At 40.0% G+C, this 21151-nt stretch overlaps 1 protein-coding gene across 2 annotated transcripts in view; it reads left to right on the top strand.

Annotated features, from left to right (window-relative positions):
* SORCS2 (sortilin related VPS10 domain containing receptor 2) overlaps positions 1–21151 on the top strand; it is an 863802-nt gene that overhangs the window by 733388 nt on the left and 109263 nt on the right. For both annotated transcript variants that reach the window (XM_063457743.1, XM_063457741.1), the window contains exon 9: positions 11937–12116. In XM_063457743.1, coding sequence (XP_063313813.1) covers positions 11937–12116 — 180 coding nt within the window. The remainder of the gene's footprint in view (positions 1–11936; positions 12117–21151) is intronic.

The following is a 21151-nucleotide window of genomic DNA, read 5'->3' as shown; positions in this document are numbered from 1 at the left end:
ACTCGACGGGACCCAGGTACATTGTTAAACGAAAATGGTTTTATTTCATACCATTGGTTGGTGCCTGGGAACTTATGGAACCATAACCACCACAGCAGCCTTCATTGATTATGTGCTTGGAGTTTTCCATTAAAAAGGGGATTACAAGCCATTGTTGATTTAGACATTGAGTGGGTTATTCACTGAAGTATTAATTGTCAAGAATTAAAAGTGAATTCAAGGTAAATTAAGCCAATGTAGATAAACTAAAAACATTGCTGATTATTCATGTTAGCATGATGGCTATCCTTGTTAGCATGATGGCTTCAGACTGATAGCTAGCCCCTGGCCTTTTCATACATGTGATCACTATTATCCTCTTGACTTTCTCCTGGTTATCGTGATTCCTTTAATTTTTTTACCACTGCATGCCTGCTTTAATTTGGATGTTCCTGTTCAGAATTTCGGTTTGATATTGAAATTGTATCATCCACATTAGTCCCTGAATTCATGCCACAAAACACATTCACAAAAAGTTTAGTAACAATTTGGATGTTAATAGTTGAAAACTGAGTTGAGATCTAACATTTGTATATGACTCCTCTCAGTGGTGCAGCTGTCCTATTCTACGAGATACTCTGGGTTTCCCGATTTTGAGAAAAGAGGCAGGCAGGGAGATTCAGCGCTGGAACACAGATCTGGGGTTAAATCATTCAAGAATGGTGTAACCTATTAAAGTGAAACCGCTCCAGGGACCTCCTGGTACCATAATAGCTTCATTTGGGCTGGAATGTTCTTTTAAGCTAATTTTGCAAACAGATGCTTGTTAACATGCAGGAATATACCTTTATTAAGTACATTGCTATCACTGTATAGTTGATAAGTAAATGAAGGAAATTACTCTGCATTTCATTAAGATAAACTCAATTTTTTAAATGACAATTTATATTCGCTGAAAGCTTGCCAAATGGTTAATGACCATTTTTCATTTGCATAAAACCGCCTGCAATGCAATTTGGGGGTACTGCGCCTTATGTTGATATATCTCTATAGTTACTGCACATCTCAATTTTATTACAAATCACTCATTCAAAATATCCCAGATTTCCCAGAGAGCCCTAGCGATAAAAAGATACATGTTTCATAATAATAAAAGATAATTAGAAATGCCAAATATCTCACATAACTGTAGAGATAAAAAATATTCATGTTTCATAATAATAAAAGATAATTACAAAAGAGAAAGATTTTGCCCAAGATTGATGAAGTTACTAATTAAATATCTAATTGATAGGAAGAATGGATAGATCGTTACAATTCAGGACAGGAATAAGGCTGTTTGAAGGTGAACAGCAGATAACAAAGTTGGAAATTGAGATCATTAAGGTAAATCAATGCCATACAATGATAGGATAGATAGATAGATAGATAGATAGATAGAAATAAGGATGCACTCACAGTTTTTATTACTGGTAAAACAGGTGCTGTAGTGTAACATGTGAACCACATTACATTTTGGTATCTATATCAGACTTTCAACCCCCAAGCAATGAAATTAGTTGTAACTGTAAAAGTGAAATAACTGTGAGTCTCACCAATGTGCTGAAGCTGTGTACAGCAATAGTCTCTGAAAGCTGTAGAGATTGCTGAGAGATGTCCTCATATTTTGTCTCTAAGTTTTCCTCACATAGGATAGTCAGTCCACATGGATGTGTAAGTAAATATATCACATGTTCAGTGGTACAGGTGATGTGGTGTAGGATAGGAATACTTGTCCCATGATGGGGACAGGAAAAATAAGAGCCACTAAGCATGAGTACAGGTGACACATTTGATACATCTAATAAAATCAAACAAATAAATAATAATAAGCTACTGTATATCGACCCCAGGACATACTTGAAAATGAGATGTGACAAACTGCCATTTGCCACTGGGCATTGGAGAGGACTTATTGCTAGCCTCCTGCCCTGCGACTATGGCCCTGGAGGTATTGCCCTTTGAGACTTGTATTTGGGCCCAATGGATGTTTGTATGCTGTTTCTGGCCCTTTAAATACTTGGGAGCAGTGTTCCAACTTTTAAACTGGCACTTCGGATGCAGTCGAAGTGCCGAAGCCGTCGAAGTGCCGAAGCCGTCGAAGTGCCCGCCATTACAGTCGAACACATGGCGGCGGCCATTTTAATCCAGTCGAACGCGGTGAGCTGTACCTTCACCTACCCTGCGACACTGCGGCTGGAGACTAAGTCCCGTTCGAAGATTCGAACACACGTTCGAACGGGACTTTGTCATTTCTGGGTGTAAAACAGACCTCTGGTAGACACTATAACACCACGGAAACAACCCCGGTTTCACTTCGACACTTCGACAAAAGTCAAAGTGAGTTTGACGATTCGAACGGCGCCTTCAGATGGGACTTTGTAACTTTTCAGGGCAGAAATAGACCGATCGCACAGCCTGAATCTGTGGAACTGTTTTGGGCAGGGAAATGTGCTTGTGGTCGGTCATAAAGGACTTCCAGCTAACTCGTTAACCCCTGGATGGAATTAGCTGAATTTTGGATATGTTTGTAAGTAAAGTATGCTGATTATTAATATGTGGTTTATGAAGATTGTATGCATAGTTTTAGAGTTATAGAAATGTATGAAAATGTATGTTTAAACTGTATGTTATAATTGGGTTACCTCTTAGGCTAAGGGGAGGGAATCTGTGGGAGGTAATGCTTAATTGGATGTGGGCATCTCCCTTGCAGGGGAGCACTGCATAAAAGCAGAGTGTGTGTAATTAAACCAGAGTTCTTCTTGACCCTCAATACGTAGCCTTGTCTCGTTATTGGAGGGAACTGCTATATCACACTGGGGATTGCTATGCTCTGCATACTCCCTTGAGCTTTAATCACTTTGTTCTTGTTCCTGTTACGCTCTTCTTGGAGGAGAGGTCTTTCCAACACGGTCCTGAATGCTGGAGGTTCATTCAGGGTGGACAGAGCGGTGGGATGGTGTCCCTAGCGCGAGGAGCAGCATCCTGGGAACACCAAGCAAGCCTGGAGTATTGGTATAGTTAAGCATGGTTTAAAGGTCTACTGGAGCGGCGGTTGGCTGTGTATGGACCCAACCCAAAGGAGGAACGTGTCCAGAGAATAAGGAGAGAACTGGCTGAGGGTCTGCAGGAGGAAGCTGAATATTGTGCAGAGATGGCGAAGTATTCTGTCCCTGCGCCCCTGGAGGAGAGGTCTTTCCCACACGGTCCTGAATCTTGGAGGTTCATTCCGGGTGGAAGGAAGACGGCGTGGCTCCAGTTAAGCTACGGCGGTTGTGGAGTCTGCGGTGGTTGTGGTGTCATCTACAGTGCTGGGAGTCCTCACGAAGCGCTAGGAGCATCCGTCAACGGAAGGCGTCCGTTTCATGAGAGAAATCTCAATCTATCCTTCCTGGTAAAATATTTTATAAATAAATAATACATATGAAGCAGCCATTCCTAAGTGCTGGTGTTTGACAGTACAAGGTAGTCCTTAAAAATCTTAGCTCTGCTGTATGAGATCATTGGATTATTATTACATTTCAGAAACCGCATTCAATATGCCCCAGTATTTGGTAATAGATTCCCTAATTCAATCTGTACCTGTGTGAAAAGACAAAGGTAGGATGATTTTATCTTGTACTTTTTTATTTTTGTTGATCTCTGTTGGTATCGGCATTTGACCCCATCAAATGTGGAATGCTTTGACTAATGCTTAAAGAAGGACTAGAAGTTTCATATCTCCTTAAATGAAAATGATTGGTCAAATTGTGAATTTATACATTTAGTTTGTTTTCATTATTGTTGTATCTAAGTATTTGTAGGTGTTGTGAGATTGTAAGAGATTGTAAGAGAGTGTTTCCAAAAGGTAGTTACATGTTACAATCCATTACTTTTCTGTATAAGGTGTATTCAATTATGTTATGGTATTGTGATTGAGAGCTGTACATCAAGGAACTATATAATCGTGCTAATGTAGGTAAGAGTAAATGTCCCAGGAGTTGGGTATGGTTGATATCATCCACCATTTGACTCAAATCCTCTGGAGTACCCAACCAGATAAGAAAGATGTCATCAACATTGACAGTTTTAGAGGCTGATAAAATAATAATGGGGGGGGGGGGGGAATCCCACTATCCCCCCAGCTTCCACCCATGGTGATTGGTTGGAACTATTGATATAGTGATAGCGGAAAGTTAGATGTTGCTTTTTTTTCTTTTAGATATGACGACTGGCTAACAAGTGTTTAACCCTCACTCTGCTGCTTTAACTCAATAAAAAGTGAACAATGATTTATGAATGCACATCCTGCTGGATGTATTCGGTCCAGATTGCATTTAAAATTAGAACTTTGTGGGGCGGGGCTTGACCTTGAAGCTGACAAGACACACATCATAACAGCTCCTGCTAAATGCAGCAATTATAGCGACTTTTAAGGGCCACAACGGCTACTAAGCGAGACAGAAAGGCTACCCAGAGTGTGGGGACATCGGGGTGCACAGGTAGACACCAAACAATCGACGAACAAAACCCCATACACCCAGCACCATGGTGAGGCCTACAAGCATGGCGGGCGCAGGAGGGACGGCCGCTTTCCTGCAGCCACAACCGGCCAAGACTCAGACCTTGGGCCCTCGTTCCCCCCCCTCTGTACCAGCGGGGGTCATCCCGGTCTACCCCCTAATGACACCCCTACAAAGCGGTGGACAAACGAACACGATACAGAGACCTGCACCTACCATCACAAGGGCCTCCAAAATGGCGGATGCCGTCCATACAGCCTACCCACATGATGTGTGGCTGACAACAGAGCTCCGGCTAAATCTTATCTTTTCCTCCTTCTGGAAGCAATTGAAGGCTCGCATGCGGACACCGAAACACAAGCCACTGACGGCATGCACTGCACCACGAGGTACCCGACGGAGTGAAGCAGACTCACCCCCTAACCCTGTACCCGCAACAGTCCATATCGGGCAAGGGACCACCTCGGGACCACACCTGAGCACCATAGTGGGCAATAACAAAACGGGGCCTGGAGCCCTGGGGATACCCAAGAGAGGACCCCCACGGCACCCTCATCGAAGACCTGTACCGAGACTCAAGCCTCAATGGGGCAAAACCGTCCCGACACAGCGGATGAAACGGAGGGCCACAAAACTCAGGGAGGAGAACGTGCTTAGAACACACACAGGGAGCTGTCACAGCCCAAGACAAGTTAACCCAGCCCGGCACACAGATTGGAAGGCATTATATTCACCAGCCAACACACACCCACATGGCTCAGGGGCTCTAAGCTGCCTCGCACCAGGGGGACCACACAAGCTGCATCTATCAACACTGGGGGCATGCATCCAGCCCCGACTGGGCATCGGCTGACCCCAACGGGACTTGGAATCCAAGTCAGGCAAAATGCCCATCGTCACTCAGTTTCCTATGCCCCAACTGATTTTCCACGTATGTCGGCTGGCATCTCTATTTTATGTATGACTTTGTTTTTTGGACTGCCCGCACAGGGGATCACAGGGGGTTATTACCCGTAATCCATCGATTAAACACTAAGTATACCTATGCCCATGTTCAAGCGAGTATTATACTCTTAGGTTATATCATTTTTATTTCACAAGCATGCCAATGCCATGTTTTACTACGTACTGAAATCTATAATCTAATGTAAACCTCGCCTTTGCGTTAACTTTATTGTTATTTCTCCACGGTGCACATCACGCAGACTCACAAGTTAGTTACTGTACACCACTGTGTAGAACAACTTAATAGTCCTAGCAAACTCTTTTATGCCTTTTATATAAATAGCAGCAGACAGTCAATTATCAGGTTATATACGGGCGGAAACAGATAGACCAGCGTTAACTCAATCTTTTCTGTCTTGGCCATTAGCATGTACCGTTTAGTCACGCATACCTTAGCAGATTAACATAATTTAATTTAATTTAATTTTATTTTGTTTGCATGTTTACGCTCTAAGCATTAATGACGCCTCACTAAGTCTCTATATTCTGTAAACTTACTGTTAGTCTCACTAATCAGCATACATACTGTTTTTTTTTTGTGGTTTTTAAGCTACTGCAAACCATACTACTGGATATTGTTATGTTAAAGCTCAACATGTATAACCTCCCTAGCTAGTACCTACTTAACGTAACCCTAGCAACGGTTAACTCTTGTTATATTATCCCCTTAATATTGTACATGTCAGATGGGAAAACTCACATGTAAATTGGTATGTAAATCTACTGTCTACGTTTTTTCTCAACAAAACCTAAAAATTTTGCCGTCTATTCATACGCCATGTTTTGGATTATTGTATATTACCGCTTACAACTGCTATCGTGGCTGAGTAAGCCTATTGTTATATCTTGCACAACAGAAAATAAAGAATTTAAAATTAGAACTTTGTAAATATTCCTTTGTATAGGGTTTGGATGCAAAAAGCACTTTGGATGCAAAACGCACTGATTTTAAACTAGACAAGGAATGCATCCATTCGACTGGTGCATATTTGGTTGGGTTAACTGAATGCTGACCAAAATTAGCTTTAGTAAGCGTGAGAATTGCCATTCCAGTTGGATACAATCTGGTGTTAAGTGAAAAAGTAACAAAGGTTACTAAACAAAAATCACATACATTGGGGGGCGGAGTCTGACCGCCAAGCTGCACGGACGTGGGGGAGAGGAGCTCCGGTCTGGCGGGAAACAAACTTGGTACAAACGGCAAAAAACGAAGCCCGAAGACCACACAGGGGGCACCACCCATGTCGGGGGTGCGCTCCCGTGTCGGGCGATACATTTTTAGAGCCAAACTAAAGAAATGCCGACTGCGGCCTGCTGGAGTGAAAGCCGGGGAGAGGCGTCCGCTCTCTCTGACACCGGAACCCCCGGGAAAATCTGCTGACAACTTACCCCCCCACCCCCTCTGGACCGGGGGGACATCCCAGTCCCCATTAGACAAGCGGACCAAGACAGCAAACGAGTAATCTCGACCACACAGCCTGCTAGTGCAAAAAACGACCAAGGCACATCCAAGATGGCCGCCCAGCATGGTACAAGGAAGAAGAAAACGGGCAGTTACCTACCCTTTCATTCCCTAGAAGCACTTGACCGGCTTGGCCTAAGCTTCTCTATTACACTATGTGTCAGGGGAGTATCCTACCAACGAGCGGCCCACCCAGTGGCCTCGTGGATTCGACCTATCACCTGTAGGCGCCACTATGGACTCCCAACTCAGACCTTCCAAGCGGCTAACAGGCGCCGAAAGTCGACAAGGAGGGAGGCAGAGCCTCACCACATGGGCGCACGTACCCGCTCCCACTCTCAACAGAGAGAGACCGCCGGGCAAACTCTATGCTCCAGCAACTCACCCAAGCACAACATTTCGAACCAGCGTGACGCCAGACAGCACCACAGGGACATAGTCGCACGCCATGCCGGCACGCAAACAGAATCCCTGCAGAAAACAGCTGAAGGTAGACTGAGGCCCAGAGACTCAAGTTACCCGGGTGAACGCACTGGCCCCCTAGCACACAAGAGTGGAAAAGTCAAACTGGCAACCCATGCATAAAACTCCCCGGAGCGCACACTTTTCGGGGAAGGTACCCTGCCATCAGCAGGCATCGGGTGAACTGATCTCATGAACTGGGACTTAGTAAGAGCAAATGACCACCTACCTTCTATCTCCACACGGTACACTCCTCCTGCCTACACTCAGTCTCTCCATGAGGTTATATCGTCAGAAAGTTTGCTCTCTGAGCGATGGTTTAACGTTCAGACACACTGTCTAGCATAAATTCCCACGTATTACTATGTTTTAGTATGTCTAAATTCTACTACTATGTCTCAAAGCTAATTAACTTCATATTATTTATGGCATGTTTACCACTTACTAAAATCCACTGATGTCTCATAGTAGGTCAACTTCATGTTATAGCGTGGTTACTACATACTATAATCTACTGAGGTCACATAGCTAGTTAACTTTATGTTATGGCATGTTTACTACTTACTATAATCTACGGATACCTCATAGCTAGTAAACTTCATGTTGTGGCATGTTTATTACTTACTATAATCTCTAATCTTATTATTAAGCCTCCTATGTTAAGGATCCAAGGCAACGTTAATGCATAATGGCGTAAACGTTAATAGTTAATAATTAATCTTACGTGAGACTAAGCTTGAATTATCTTACTCTATAGTTTAAAATCACATCTCTTATTTTGACATAACTGTTACAACTCTGATATCAATATAAAAAATGTGCTGTCAAATCGTATGCCATGTCAACTCCACTGTGCCTAACTGGCCTGCTAATGCTATTGTGGCATAGTAAGGCAAAATGTTAACTGTATAAACATGCACAAGAAAAATAAAGAATTAAAAAAAAAAAAAATCACATACATTGCTCTGACTCGATAAAGCTGACGGAGGCACAGGGACCATCAGACGGACACAGCACTAGAGAACAGAACAGCACTACTACCTTGTAATACAGCTGCCTACAGGAAAAAAATAAATAAAATACATTTAAAAAAGAGAAAAACTGGAATACTATTGCCCTCATAATCAAACCCAATATTTAAACAAGCCTCGGTGGAATATGCATATGTGTTGTTGACTAGCTGAATGCGTTCGTGGACAAAAAAATCAATATGTTCTACTTTAAAATTGCAGAGTAATACATTTGGGTTATATTTCTGCATATCACTCCATCTGTGCACTGTTTAAAACTGACCCCAGGCCTAACCTTATTTCCATTCCAGACCTCTTAAAAACATCCAATTGTAAATACATTTTGACACCATAAAACACAGTGGGAGGTTATTCGTAACTTCTTGGCTGTCATTGGCAAGATTTGGTGATCTAAAAACAGAAAACAATGTAACTTAGAAACATTTGTAAGCTGGAACTGTCAGTCAGCCAAAAAGCAAAAATGTAGTTTTTTTTAAGTAATTCTAGCTACATAGTAAACAAAACACACAGATAGAGGCCAAGGCTTAAAGACACTTCTAAATTGTCAAGTGTAAGTACAAATTCCCAAAGTACAACAAAACACACAGAAAATAATAACTAAAATTCATAGAGACATGTTTTAATAACTGACCTTGACACTCAGACTCACAGTTTCAAATGTTTACCAAAAATAAGTGTAGAAACAGTAGTAACAGCTACATTTTCACACAAAAACATTAACTTGAATACATTGCGTTAACCAATTGTTTCCCAAATGCCAATAACAGTATCATGTGCTTGTAACAAGTATATAATGTTACACTCTAGCTCCCCCCTTTGACAAGTTGCCTTGCGGTGTGGAAGCATTGTACACATGTGTATGTCATAAGAATGGCAGAGATCAGAGGGAAGGCCAAAGACAAAAGTCATCCGTCGGGCCCAGCAGTGTAAGTGTATGGATGTCCCGAGTGTGGGCAGGTAATTTATGCGATCTGCGTACCGAAGAGGTTGTTCTCCCAGGGTTCCAAAACTTTTTGGAAAGCTTTTGTGGTTCCTTTCCCTCTAGCAGTCAAATCATCCATCAGTTTGCTCTCTTTGATCTTGGTGATCTCCCCCGCAAAGTTTGGTCCTCCCTCTGTTAGCCAAGAGGATGCTATCGTCCTACATGCGCCCAGGGTTATTTTTTGCATACGCTTCTGTTCGCTCCTGGTCCATCCATCTAAAAACCTATTTAGTCGATACACCCATGGGTCGAAAGCCGGGGCCCTATTGAACACCTGGAGCAGCATATTCTCAACTGATTTCCAGAATCTTATCAGAAGTGGACATTCCCACCACATATGTAACTATGTTCCCTGCATTTCGCATCCCCTCCAGCAAACATCAGTTGTGGTTTTGTGCATTCTAAAAAGTTTAACAGGTGTTGTGTTGTTCCTGGAGGCTTCCCAAATCTCCTGCCACTCTATGCCCTCTAGTTCTTTGCCCAGATTCCTTTCCCATTGGTCAGCGTATGTTAGTCTACCCGATTCCTTGTTTTCTGAGCAGAGGTGGGCGTGTAACAGCGCTATTAATCCCTTGGGCACAATCTTGGCCCCGCAGATGCGTTCAAAAAACGTTAGTGGTGTACGCACTGCTGCTTTGATGTGGGGTTGTTTTTCAAAATCTTTAATCTGACTATAGTGTTCCTTTAAGTCCTGGTATGATAAAATATAAAAAGATGTTTAGATAATAGTCTACATACATTACCGCATAGTCATTTTCCTCCTGAGCAAGATAGACATCCATTCTACAGCACAACTTACAAACACAAACCCCCCAAACACACACCACGCCAGAAAAAGTACTGTTTAAGCAGCATGGACAGAATGTACAGTTCGTCTATCTCCTAATAAATTAAACAATTTGAGTTACTCGCTTGAAAGTCTTCATTACTCATTTATAATGTTCATATGATCTACATTCTGATTAGTTACTGGCCTTTCCAATAAAGCTTTGGAAGATTATTATTAGTTAATAATGGTGAAAAAGTGACTGATTAAGTATTCATATTTCATGAAAATCGCTCTGATGCTGACCTAATTGCTTCGTAGAGGACACTGAATTAGGAAACCTTTTAACCAAAGAACCCATGCACAGTAGGTTTTAATATCACTTCAAGCAATTGAATATGTCTGATTAATCAAGAGAGATTTACCAAGGATAGTACATATATTTTAAATGGAATATCTCCTTGTAACTTACAGTTAATTAGCCAATAAAGTCGTTCATTCCATTTTTGATTTATATTTAATTATCTGCTATTTATTGATATGCAAATTCCTAGTATAATGAGTGACTGTGCAAGGATCATTTCTTAAAGGAGCAGCAACGGACACAGTATTTTTTGCCAGGAATGTGAAATTGTGCTTAAAGTTGCATCTTTTAATGTTTTATAGAAATGTTTGCCATTCTTAACATTGTGTTGTTGTCTTTTTCCAGCTGCCCAAATGTCTATCTGTTCTCTGTGGCTATACAGATGTAAAGGGACACTCCACTGCTTAAATACAGAATAAATCGAAATCACTGTTTAGTAGATATACCCCAGATAAAAACGTGCATGCATTTAATTAAGTATTTTTTGTATCGTGGGTATATTTAAAAAAACACGTTGCAAAGCCTACAATTCTCTTGTCTAGAGCCGCTATAAGCCCCTTTTTGTTCCACCAACCCAGACTTTCTGTGGCTGACCAATCACATACTTCCCAATGGAGCTCAATGAAAAATCTTTGCAAAGCAAGAGCTCTGAGCAATTACCTGCCTCTAGAGTTTAGCTCCATTGAGATAACCAAACCAGGAAGTAAAATAACCAAATGCCTGCTTGAAAGCCAGGGGTTGTAACCAGGTTAATTTATAAAAGTTGAAATTTCTATTGAAATCTGCAGTTTTTGCAAAGTGAAAAACAAAACAGGACACATTCATCACACATAAAGTGTTTTAGCAAGCTAAAATGCATTATAGGGACTGGAGTGTAACCTTTAAGGTGCTATAAAATAGACATTAAGCGTCTTATTCACTATGTAGCAAATGTGCTTAAAAATCTAAGCTGCCTAGTGAATTAACAAATTCAGCTTTTTTGGCCTGTTTTGGAATATGACGATCCCTACACCAGATTTTGAGGTTTAGAGTATATAAAATTCAAAATAAATAAGACTTAGACTTCTTTAAGTGACCTTCTCTTGTACATACTACTAGTGCTTAGATTATATTTAGTTTGTTACTGTCTGCACATTTTCCTTGTTTTCAGCCTCGTTATATGCTGCTCAGTAGAATATTCTTAAACATTGCAAATGAATAATGATTCTATATAATTGCAATCACCTAACAGATGGAAATGCTGTGTTAAATGAGGCACGATGTTCTAACTTAAATATTCACTTTTCTTTAATGTTTTTCTTTATGTGGATATTATATGTTATGTTATTTTTCTTTTCCTTCCAGGACATACAAATAATCAGCACAGACGAAAGTCAGGTTTTCATTGCAGTCCAAGAATGGTATCAGACAGACACGTACAACTTGTACCAGTCAGATCCACAAGGCATTTACTATTCTATCGTTCTAGAAAACGTGAGAAGCACAAAACAACCAGAGGAGAATGTCCTCATAGATATTCTGGAGGTATGATCAAATTAATAAGATGTGTCTTATTGAATCATGATGGGTGCTAATAAAGACTCTTAAAACTGAATTGTTAATACAATATGTTCTAAATCAGGTGTAGTCGCTGGTAGATTGATTTTAATGATGCAACAATATCTGACTATGGCCTCGATTTAATTTGAACCAGAAATTATTCCAATCTTGTACAGAAACGCTTTTCAAATGTTTTTTTTCTAGAAATCTTTCCACATACCTTTATAGTTATTTCTGTAGGTAAAGCATTAGAAATGTTTTTTTTTTCTAACAAAATAAAATAATTTCTGATTCTGGTTGAACTTTAAATTGCCGCCTGTGCCCCTTAAGAACTAATTAGATGGGTCCTATGAGGTTTTTGTGGCCCATCCTGTTTATACACTGATGATAGATAGAAAAATAGAAAGACAGCCAGTCTCAAGTTCAATCTTGAAAAAGAGGGTTAAAAACACCAATTAGAGTACTTTCCAATTATGCCACAAATAGCTAAGAAAATACTTCTTAACTCTACAATGGCAATCAGATTTCTCCGTGGATCAACAACATGTTAAAAATACATATCAACTAGACACACAGGCAGGCATGTAGACAGAATGGCACATGGTGTCCCAATTTGATTTAACTATGTTTTTACACCATCATCTATGACATCAAAACTAGTGTTCTAAATCTGAAGTAGGTGATGGGTCACACACAAGCTGTTGATGTACTCCAGGTAACTTGATTTTCATAACTGCATGCAAAAAGAAAAACATGTGATCATCAGCCCCATAGCAAAAAAATAAAATAATTGTGGTTAATCAGCAGACAGTATTTTAGAGGGGGCTTTCATCTGTTATTGGTATTATCCTGTAACAATATACTTTATTTAGATTTAAAAAGTATCCTATATTTATCAGACAAGATCATTCTGATGTGAAACAAAGGTTTTAGAAACATCTACTTCTTCTATTGATGCAAAATTATGATGGCCAAGATACAGTGAAAATAACTGAATTCGGACTACAATGGCAATTCTCATATTTAAAAAAGCCAAATACGGTCAGAATTTAATCAGCTCAAACAAATCTGCAGGAATTGCTTGAATTAATTTGGTATCTGGATTAGAAAGTATTCTTTCTCATTGAATCCTACACAATGGACAGGATTCAAGAAGATTCACAAAGCACCGGTTTTAATAAAATTCAGAACATAATGCATCTGGCAGGTTGCACATTCACAAATTATGATTCAATTGCTTTTTTTGCAATTCAATGAAACATTAAAGTACTATTTTCCGCTTGAGCTGACAGTGGGCAAACAGTTAATTTTTTTTAACTGTTTCAATTTGAAACATCCAGTCCGAAATTTTAGCCATACTGTGGAGTGTGGTCCAGCTGAAATCCTGATTAAATTCAGAACTGTTTAGTTCCAAAATCTAGACACTGTTAAATACTGTGATCAACATGTTTTGCAGTTATATTTACTAGAATTTACTGATCTGAGAGCTAATTTTAAAATGCTAATTAATCCTGCTCAAGGCAGCTTCATTTTAAATAATTAATTATGCCTATTATTGTCCTTGGCAAGGCAAACACCATTTCATTCTCAAGCTTAAAAGCGATGGTATTTATTATTTTCATACTTTTTAGCATGAAGACCTGAAGTGATACCTTCCAAGGGGTCCAGGCACTTCCCATATTTCATCCCATTGTCGCATCCTTAACCTTTGTACAAACACACTCATCGAGTGTGTGTCCCTGAATGTGTGTGTTTGTAAGAATGTGTCAAATCATTGAGAGTGTGTGTCTGTCAGTGAGCATATGTACGGCAGCGTGGGTCTGTCAGTGTGTGTATGCCAGTGAACATGTGTGTGTGTGTCTGTTAGTGAGTGTGTGTCTGTTAGTGTGTGTCAAATCAGTGAGAGTGTGAATCTGTCACTGTGTGTCAAATCAGTGAGAGTACGTGTCTGTCAGTGAGAGTGTGAGTCAAATCAGTGAGAGTATGTGAGTGTGTCAGTGAATGTATGTCTGTCAGCGAGTGTGTATCAGAGAATGTATTTGTGTGTGTGTGTGCATTGACAAAATGTGTCAAATCAGTGAGTGTTTATGTGTCTGTCATTGAATGTGTGTATGTCAGTGACTGTATGTCAGTGTATGTGTGTCTGGGAGTGTGTATCTGTCAGTGAGTGGGTGTGTCGGTCTATATCTGTCAGTGAAAGCTTTTGTTGGTTAAACAGTGTGTGTGCGCCAATTACTGTGTGTATGGCTCTGTGATAGTGTGTGTGCTTAAAAGGATGAAAATCCATTTGATTAAAAAACAGTTTTCTCAATTAATGTGATTTGTAATAATATGTATGTGTGTGTTTGTGTGTCTATATGTATCTGCATACGCACTTATATAGATACACATGCCTGTATTATTAATAAATGTGTATTATATAAAAGTGTATATAAAATGAATGCAGATAAAGAGCATTACATTTCATCTGTAATTTGTGCTAGAAGAAATGCTAGCAAATGTATAGATTTTAATTTAAACCTCTTTAAAAAAATTATGGTCCCTCCTCTACCTGTCAATGAATTCCTCAACATTAGACATATGTGCCAGTGGTACAAAGGGTCTAATTCCATAGATTGAGGGACAGGTGGTCCTTTTGCTCCCTGTCACTATGTTCCTCCCGAGCAGGCACTTGCTGGGGGAAGACGAGACGCACTGACACCAGTGTACTTACAGTGATACAGCATGTTAGCATCAGCAGGGTGGGTTGCCATGTTTAGGGAAGTGATCCCAAGTAGGGCCAATCATTCCACAATCACACACAGCCAGGCACATACAGACAATCACACTCTGCCTATCTCACAATACATATCGCACTCAGCCAACCAACACAATGAGACTCAATCAAGCCCTACATAGAATCACAATCAGCCAACCCCCATACAATCACACTCAGCCACCATACACATTCCACTCAGGTGTATTGCTTAGGGGAATCAAGGAGGTTGCCTGTAGAATACTGGGAAGAGGGGTAGGTGAGGGGGCATAAAAGCCAAAATTTGTGGGAAGACGGAAACTTAATTTCTTATATAGCTATTGACCATTGTCACTATAGCTCCTGCAAAGTAACATAAAGTGTATACATTCTGAAACACATGGAAAGCTATTTTTACATAATAGTTTAACGCATGTTTAAGGCTCACTACACCTGCCATGAGAGATTTATTTATTCATCAAACATCCAGTTATACAGATCTGTAAATCAAAATTAAAAAATGTAAGCTAAGCTATACTTGTGTCACGGGGTTATTACCTAACTTACAGCATATGGGAAATCCACAAATGGAAGATCAATAATAGATGTATTACCGTGCCTTAGAGTGGCCGGACTTAAAGTTTTATATAATTATAGACATAGCCAGAAATAACTACGGTCAGGACTATAGAAATATGAATATATGAATAAAAAAGCCAGTTAAGGATGCCAGAAGTACACAAAGTCAATAAACAAGCCTTACTGAATGGACTATACAAGTGACATATAGTTACATAGCTGAAAAGAGACTTGCGTCCATCGAGTTCAGCCTTCATCGCATATGTTTTTGCTGTTGATCCAAAAGAAGGCAAAAGACCTAGTCTGAAGCGCTTCCAATTTTGCAACAAACTAGGAAAAAATTCCATCTTGACCCCAAAATAGCAGTCAGATGTCTCCTTGGATCAAGCAGCTATTACCCCACTAATTAGAAATTATATCCATAAGTAACAAGGTATAAACCATGACCATGAAAGGGCACTGAAAACGTGCCTAAACACGCCTTATATAGGCTTACTGAACTTCTGATTGGTCCAAGTCATCTCTGCAACTCCAAAATGATGAGAATGGAGTCGCCTAGGTGATGTGGACATTCAAGCGGGCAGAGTCTGAATTACTATGGGAAGTGCATTCGGCCCGTGTGAACTGAGAGGACGAGTGGTTCGACAGCGTTGAGCTAACAAGTATTTTAGCATTTGCCTCCACATCTACTGAGAGGCAGGCCACGTGGTTGACCTGTGCATTTGGCCCAAGCGACCCATGAAAGTGAGCAGTTTGACGGTGTCAAAAAGGTAAGTATCGTGACAACTTAAAGCTGAGTTTTTACCTACATTTTGAAATGTGGTTTTTGATTTACTACAGTTTTATAGTTAGAAAAAAAAAAAAAAACACAAGAACTGGGTAACAAGGGCTCCTACTGTCAATCTGAGGATGAAAATGTTGTCGAAAAACAAATAGTGCTGATGTATCTCTTTCCATGTCTCGACAGAGTGTTTTAATATCGCTTGTGACCTTTATACGTGCAGCAATAATGTAGTACAAATAAATATTGCAGGAAGATTAAAAAGAACTAGACAGCTGTTTAGTCTTTTATAAAAATTCATTCAGCTTAGATTGCTACTTTGCCAAACAACTACATAAAATAACTTCACAATAAAAAAGATTATAATGTGCATCTGTGCATGAAAAGACTCGCAGGATTACAGCGCACATTGATCTTACTGCATGTGATCCAAGTTAGGGAAAGCATTTGTAGTAAAATTAATGATCCTGGCTCAAAACAAAACACGAATGCAGTGAATCTCCGCTGAGCTAGGAAAGGTCGGATCATCAGGAGCCACATTCTAGGAAACGGTTACATTGGGGAACTTGATATTTATTCTGGAGCCCATGAAAATGATTTAGAAAAGCACAGCTATGTCAAAGTACAAACTTCCACAAACGTTAGCCCTTTCATTACGTGTTTTGCTATTGTTGACATGCGCAGCAGTTTTGTGAGATTACCACATGCGTCTCCATGTTGGAACTGTCTGTAATACAGAAACTCTTTGGCATAGAATGGAATGAATGCAAAATAATATTTAAAAAAATCATTTAAAAGTGGTAGTTAAAAAAAAAAATCTCAATATAAAAAAAATGCAAATGCAGTCTGAGGTAAATAAAAATGACATTTACAATATTGATATATGCATTTGCTAGATGTTTAGCAAACAAGGAACCGTTCAAACTAAGTGTTGAGAAATTGAGTTATTAATATGCCTTATTCTTACTTTATGCCTCCATCATTTTAAATAAGATTTCCCATAATGCTCAACTGTCCACAAGGTTTACAAAGCTTCATGGGAAATGCATTTCAGAAACATATGGAGTGCCAAGGTTTGCAGTCACTAACATGATGTATCATTGTTTGCAGACATATAAAGTCTTTTGCCACATCAGGACTGGAAAAACTAATCACACGAGCAAAAATACTGTAGGCACACAGCATTCGGGGATATTTGTAATATTTTGCAGGGCAGGGTGTGTGAAATGGATATTTAAATTGATAGTTAGGAATGTTTATTTTCTTATTGGAAAAGCTGATGGTCTATTTTTTTTTTAGTCATTTGTCAAATTATTCCTGCTTTTTTTTTATGAATTAATGTTATTTTATCAGTTATATACAGTTTGTGATAGATTCTGAATATGTATCAATCTCATTTTTAAACTAGCACCAAAACCAATTAATAAAACTGGGCCGGAAATCTTTGCCAATCCCACCCATATGTTCAGAGTTAAAGCTGAGAATGTTATGTGCTTAGATTAAACATGTATCGTAGTATAAATTGTATTTTTAGAATGTTTTGCTCCATTTACTTATTTTAGCAATCATTACTTGTTCTGACACCTCTACTTGGTTTGAAAGAACTGAGAGAGAGAGACACATTTTCACGTACAGATAGAATTGAATTACGGTATATGTCAGTAATTATTATCTGATACATTTAAAAGGGACATGCATCACTTTGAGACAACTGTCTCATTCAAAAGCTTAAGTTTTGAATTAGATAGTTGCCTCACTCCACCTGCTTCTTCTTTTTTACACTTTCCACACTCACTCCAGGTGGGATACTGATCTAACCAATTAGCTTCCTATCCCTAGGAATGCTAGAAAAGTGCATTAGACATTCCTGACAGATTTATATATGTGCAGCTAGAAGATCTCTTCACCTTGTAACATTTTGACAGGGGGAGAAGAGATGGAATTTAATCCAGTACCGGGTTTATCTATCTCCGATGTGTTTGTCCCTCCTGTGAGAATGAGGAGCTTGCTGCGTTTGCACAATGATGCAGCCTGTTTCAGTCATTAGTGGACTGGTCTGAAACTGAGATGGGTGGGTAATCGAGGGGAAAGCTGAAGAAACTCTTCTAGCAGCTATTGCAATCCCTCCCCTTCTGACCATGCCCAGACGTTCTGTGGCTGTCCAATCACAAACATTCCAATGCAGCTCAATGATAAGTCTTCGCAAGACAGGTGCCCTGGGCAATTGCTGCCTCTTGAGTTTAGCTCCCCTGATCTATCCAAACCAGTAAGCAATAGGACTGATTGTCTGACAGCCAGGGGATGTAACAAAGGTAATTCCTGGAAGTGCCAATTTCTACTGAAATCTGCACTTTGTGTTATATACAGAAAAGAGGACACAGTTTGATTTAGCAAGCTGGGTGGCTTTATAGGTCGGGTCTGGAGTGTCAATTTAAGGTAAGACTCCAGGTAATATCAGCATCCATGTTGATAGAAGCAACTTTGGTGATAGGGCTGATAATGACCTTAATTTATTATTTTTAGATACACTTTTCAAATAATTTAATATTCTTGAATAACCTTTTACAATTATTTAATGTTTTGGAAAACATTTTAATATTTGTGATTTTTTTTTTATATGATATATGACATCTTTCTTTTTGGTATTTTAATATTTTGAAGAAAATCATTTAAAAAATGTATCCGAAAAGATTAGAGCAACTCAAAAGCTTATCTAAAAATATTAAATTGAAGCTAATAGTGGCAAGATGCCCATGGCTACATTGGCATTCTTAGTTTTGAGGCCTTTATCTTTTGAAAGATTGCTAGCTGTAGAAGAAATTCCAAAACATAGAAGTAAATTAATCCGAATTACTCTAATAAAAAAATGCATGTTAGCAAATACAAAGTTCCCATGAATGGTTATAGAATTAATGTAATTAAAAATATCTGAATCACATTAGATTTATCTATTTAGGGTTTTTTAAGATGTCTTTATTACAGTTTAGGAACGTACTTCCTTTATTTTTTTCTTCCAATGGCGTGATAATCTCTTACCATGGAATCTAAGAACATTTTCTGTGATGCGCAGATGCAAATTTGACTGAAATGTAAATATCAACTACACTTGAAATAAAAATGTTAAAAGGAGGTGACTCCATTGACCAATATCTTGAAAAACAATGTTCTACATAATCCCTAAATAAAGTAATTTGTTATTGCAGACATATTCAATAAATTAAATATATATATATATATATATTTTGCTGTCAGTAAATATTGATTATATATATATATATATATATATATATAAAATCAATATTTACTGACAGCAAAAATAAAGTAAAAAACAACAAGCCAAAACATTTCAACCGCAAGCACACACATCAGCTGAGGCTGGGGCTGGGGGATAAGACTAGATGATCAAATTCCTGGTGCAGAATCTCCCAAACATCTTAAAGGGACACCCCAGACCCATAAAATGCTTTTTGTCTTCTTTTTGTTTGTTTTTTCATTTTGTAAAAAGTGGACTTTTAATAGAAATTGACACTTTTATCTATTGTACTGGATATACCCCCTGGCTTTAACCCCTTAAGGACCAAACTTCTGGAATAAAAGGGAATCATGACGTGTCAGACATGTCATGTGTCCTTAAGGGGTTAAAGCAGACAACAGGTCATTTTACTTCCTGGTTTTGTTAGCTCAGTGGAGCTAAGTTCAAGAGAGAGCAGTTGCTCAGAGTACCTACCTTGCAAAGACTTGTCATTGAGCATAATTGAAATCTTAGTGATTGGACAGCCACAGAAAGTCTGGGTCTTCTGCACAGAAAGTCTGGACTTCTGCAGACCAGAAACAGATTTTGCAAGCTGTTTTTAGATATACCCCAATAAAAAAAAATGCATGCATGTTTTTATTAGGGTATATCTACTAAACAATTGTGTTATTTATTTTGTATTTGGACAGTGGAGTATCCCTAATTCAGTCACAAGTATAGGTATATATTAAAAAAATAAATGTGGGGGGCGGGGCTGGGTCACCGAGCAGAGCGGTTACAGGGCAGATCAGCTCCTGCAAACAACGACCCATTAAGCCTGCAAACCACGTTTTTGACTACTTAAACCATCCACAACTACGACCCTCGGTGAGCAAGGACTACCGGAACCGGGGAGAGGCTTGCTCCTGGGGTTCTAGTCCCCCGGAGGGGGGATCTCTGCTGTCTCAGGCGGGATCTTACCTTGTGGTGAGTGGAGTGGACGGCTGCTGCTCCACTATCCTGCCTAATGGAGCCCGACAGACACGCTGCACATGTGCGGATCCGGTCCCCCACCCTCTGGGCCACGGGGGTGATCCCAGGCCTCACCCCACAGCCACACTCGGAGGCCATACCATGCCGCTACGTAGGCCCGAGACTAAGATGGCGGAGGCCACGTGCGAAAGAGCCAACTCAGAGAGCCGGAAAGGGACCGCTGAACCCTGCTGGCCAAACATACAAGGAAACCAGCAGTGAGTAAGCATTGCGGGGCCCCAAATAGACATTTTCCTTCAGAGGCAGATGGGAGAAGAGGAGGGGGGACGCAAAGTAAATGGCAGAACCACAGATACCGCTACCAGCGCCATACACCGAGTCTCTCAAAACCACAAGCTACTCACCTTCTGAAAGAATCTGGGGGCTGGAGCCCAGGGCACAGCGTTGCGTCTCCCTCCAACTTACCAAACTGCACCTCCTACCCAACAGTACTTCAAACATGACACACCAAGACCGCGGACAAGCAGCAGGACAGTGAAGTCCCCATGGAAGACGCGAAAAGAGCTGTAGCTCAAAGGGACAATAGGCAGACATCTCTCACTCACTAACTGACACCACTGCATACCGAAACAAAAGAGGACTGCGCCTCGCTTACGAACCAACCTCATGGAGCATACCCATGATGAGGCAGCACACCGGCC

The sequence above is a fragment of the Pelobates fuscus genome, chromosome 6, assembly GCF_036172605.1.
Source record: "Pelobates fuscus isolate aPelFus1 chromosome 6, aPelFus1.pri, whole genome shotgun sequence".
In the NCBI taxonomy this organism is placed as follows: domain Eukaryota; kingdom Metazoa; phylum Chordata; class Amphibia; order Anura; family Pelobatidae; genus Pelobates; species Pelobates fuscus.
Note: the sequence above shows the minus strand (reverse complement) of the source record. Positions and strands in the feature narration are given on the sequence as shown.